Genomic DNA, 3806 nt, shown 5'->3' with positions numbered 1-3806 from the left:
TCATCTCTGGTGAGCTGGCCTTTCTATGAGGATGCAGATGTGCCTTCTCGTCATCTCTGGTGAGCTGGCCTTTCTATGAGGATGCAGATGTGCCTTCTCGTGCAGCCCTCTTGGCTGTGTGGTGTTACTCGGGTAACCAGTGGGATGTATTTGGTATCTTCCCTGTGGCCATGTGTGGGGAAAGGAGCAACTGGGGGAGCTCCAGGAGCTTTTTCATCAAGCGGAAGTTGTGTCAGTCCTCATGACTCAGACCCCGTTATATGCAGAGAAGAATCTGGAGATTACTGCCAGCCAGGACTTGTTTCAACAGGCAGGTGCTGAACATGGTGCCGTTCAGTCGGTAGGGCAAAGAATCCAGCAGAGAGACTTGCCAGGGCTCTGCACAGCCGTCGGCGCGGACCCCTGGTCTCACACTGCTTAGCCAGTTGTGGGAGCGCTTAGAGGTCCACACCCGAACTTCAGCAGGCAGCACGGAATCTCGGGTTGCTTTCTGTCATTTCTGTGTGCTCAGACACAAATAGACAAACGAGTAGTTATTAGGGAAAATGGGAAGTGGTCAGGAAGGTTGTTGCCAAGTGTTTGTAGGTTTTACCTGAAGTGTTTTAGGTATTTGGTGTAAATAAAAAGCTCATTTAAAAACAAAGAAACCAGCCACAGCTTGTAGAAACAAATGAAATTGCTTTTGTCAGGGCTGCAATATGGGATTGTATGTTCTTTCCCTTTGGTGTTTCACACACCACATTGTGTTCTTTCTGTAATAGCAGAGTAGACCGTCAGTTACCCAGTTTTACCAGACGTTTCAGGAGTAATCTAGAGAACTTGGCTCAGCATTTCAGAACCTTGTGACACTTTGGCAAAAGTAGTTCTTTTCAAAGTGGCTTTAGACAAAGTTTTTGTTGCCTGTGCCTGCCTGTAGTAACATCCAAAAGTCTTGCTGCTGGAGGGTGGTACAGATGGCTACGGAGCCTTCCCAGGTATTTTGCAATAACAAATTCTCTGTCACTTTAGATGCATGTGATTATTAGATGCCCTGGTATCAAAGCAGATGTGGTGAAAAAGATGTGAGTAGTTAAACAGGTTGCTTTTTCTTTTTTTTATTTTTTTTCCTCCCCATTTCTGAACCATTTGACCCACAAGCTTATTACAAATGGGAGACCGTGATAGAAGCAGAGTTTCCTAAACTGGTTTATAGTGGTGGTGGTGCCCAGGTTGCTCCTGACTGCATTTGGAGTTAGGTGTGGCTTCTGTGGGGCTTTGTTCTGGCACAGAGCAAGCTGTTGTCTCTGGCTGCTCACTGTGGTCTGTCAGCAAACTGTGGAAAGGGAAGTTGTAAAGTGCTAATATTAAGGAGGGGGGTGGTTTTCCAAATGTGAAGGGAAAAATGGAAATGAAAGGGAAAAATGGTCTCGGATGTCCTTGTTCTGGGGAGCAGTACACTGATCTATGTATGGATGAGATGGGTTTCTCAGGCATATGACTCAATAGCTGCAGATGATTTTGCAGCCTTTGTAGGGCTTCCTGTAGGAAGCTGTGAAAGGTACTTGGCATTTCTTCATTGACAGTTCATTTACAGGGGATAGAGGTCAGAGAGCTGTAGGTGACTGTGAATAGAAACAGGTCTCAAAATTTGGTTAGTGTTGTAAAGAGAAGTGTTGGGGCAGTGGATAGAGAAAAATTGTCTTTGTTCTGGAAAAAGTGGTTGTGTGGGGTTTTTTGTTTGTTTCATTTTGCTTTGTTTGTTTTTTTGTTTGTTTGTTTTAAATTATCTTCTGCCACAGTTACCATTGGCTATCTTCCCATTCTGTGTGTGAAAATGTGAAAGCAGTTCAGTAGGGAGGTGGTGGCCTAAGCTGGTTGCATGTGCTATTGCTCTGCTGGTGTTATTTGTTGAACTGTGTGTATAACTAAGCATTTTTAGAAGAAACATGTCTCAGAGTTACGGCATACAGGCAGGGAAGGGAGATACTCTCTGACTGGTCTCAGTGTGCATCTTTGTTTTGCACTGCTAATAGTCCTAGAAGGTATCTGTTCTCACAAATGTAAAAAAGCCTTTTCCGGTCTACTAGAACAGGGCTGGCAAACTGACTTTTAAACTGTTACAGTAATGCCTAAAAAGCCAAATGCGTGGAGCTGTGACTTTATTAGACAGGGATTTTAGCATTTTTCTAGTAATACTGTGTTAGCTTCTAATGGAACTTTTTCACAGTATTCTTTGGAAGATTTTGATGGGGGCTTATGTTGCTTGTAAACAGAGAACATTTATGGAATGTAGGGTATACAAAGTAGTGGGTTGGATGGAACTACATCCTGAAATGAACTTGTTTCTACACAAAAGCACACAGGATAGGCTGTGATTTCCCCTGCTTCCCCTCAGCCGCTGGTTCTGCCTCAGTGGAACCTAAGTTGGATGACCTCGACTCACCTGGATTAATCTAATACAGGAGAGTCAAAAATACACCGTTTTGAACCTGAGAGTTCCTTTCAGGAGCAGTAGAATGCCTTTGGGCAAGGGTCACACAGGTCCCCAGGAGCTGCAGTTGTTGGTAACCTTCCCTGTGCTTTGTGAACTCAGTTGCACTGGATCTTTTCTGCACTGTCACAGAGTTGAGACACAAAGCGTTGAGTCTGTTCCTGCAAAGCTCAGTCTACAGGAATAGTTGGCTTTTCTTTTGCTGTGGTGTTTTTTTTGTGTGTGGTGGTGGTGGTGTTGTTGTTGGGTTTTTTTGTTTGTTTGTTTCTTCTGAAGCTGCCAGCTGGCCACGGATCCTGTAGGGGACAGGCTCTCCAAATCCTCGCTGCAGCCAGGGCTCCCCCAGCGACTGTGGATCTGGATGATGGCAAGGTATTACTAGGGCAACGAGGGTGATGTATCTTTCTTGAATCACTCCAGCTAACTTTACATTGTAATGATTAAATTCAAGGCCCTGATTATTTTCTCTGCTCTGAAAACTAGCGTATAGTAAGCTTCTCTTTTTGAATAAACGCATTACCTTAATTTTGTTCTGAAATGAACAGTAAAATAAGCCTATTCTTTTTCTTGGTGTCCATGTCCTTTCTGTTGACTGCATCAGTGGGCAAAAGAGCTGCACCTCTGCTCCATCCTCCCAACCCCTGCAGTCTGGCCCCCTTGCCACCCCTCTGCTGCTTCTGAGAAGAAGTCGGCCGGGGCAGCCACGTGTCGCCAGGCACAAGGCTGGGACCGGTGTCCTCCTTTGCCAAGTGAGGTGCATTTCTTGCCTTGCACTCTCAGTACCTGCCAGACAAATCAGGGATTCAACCTCAATTTATATAGTAAACTAAGCCCTACATGAAAACACTGAGCTAAAAAACCAACTTGTTCTTTTAAAGAACATTTGTTTAAATAAAGTCAGATATATTCCCCAGCACAAAACTGTGGACCAATGAGAATCTTTGAAAAGGTAATGTTATTTTACTCCAAACCAGTAAATTTACAGTATGTTTACACAGAGCACAGTAAATCTACACTTTGTCACTTGCTGCAAAGAATGGCAGGAGAAGGTGCATATTGATAAAGTCACAGTACTTTTACCATGAACACTCAAGGTAATGTTAAATATTCAGTCACACAGTTGGATGACAAGTAACTAGTTCAGAGTAAATACCCACCAGTTTTCACTTTCTCTCCCCTCCAGAAAGTGAATTTTGTTTTAAAAAGCAAAACCAAAAAAACCCACCACATCAAACAAACCCTCCTCTATCCTTGTAAGCACAGCTCCTTTTTCATTGGAAAACAAAGATTTCGCTATAGGAAGAGGATGTGATCACCAGAGAGATCACCCAGCAGC

General features: G+C 43.9%; 1 protein-coding gene across 1 annotated transcript; it reads left to right on the top strand.

Moving 5' to 3' along the window:
- Positions 1 to 241: 241 nt before the first annotated feature.
- Positions 242 to 2842, top strand: COPS8 (COP9 signalosome subunit 8; the record flags this gene model as incomplete). Its single annotated transcript, XM_008949936.1, is given in 4 exon segments — positions 242 to 555; positions 1433 to 1530; positions 2049 to 2124; positions 2747 to 2842. Coding segments are annotated over 4 exon segments (584 nt in total), but the record flags the coding sequence as incomplete, so codon positions are not given.
- Positions 2843 to 3806: the final 964 nt, after the last annotated feature.

Source organism: Merops nubicus, unplaced genomic scaffold (genome assembly GCF_000691845.1).
Source record: "Merops nubicus isolate BGI_N331 unplaced genomic scaffold, ASM69184v1 scaffold16291, whole genome shotgun sequence".
Lineage (NCBI taxonomy): Eukaryota > Metazoa > Chordata > Aves > Coraciiformes > Meropidae > Merops > Merops nubicus.
Note: the sequence above shows the minus strand (reverse complement) of the source record. Positions and strands in the feature narration are given on the sequence as shown.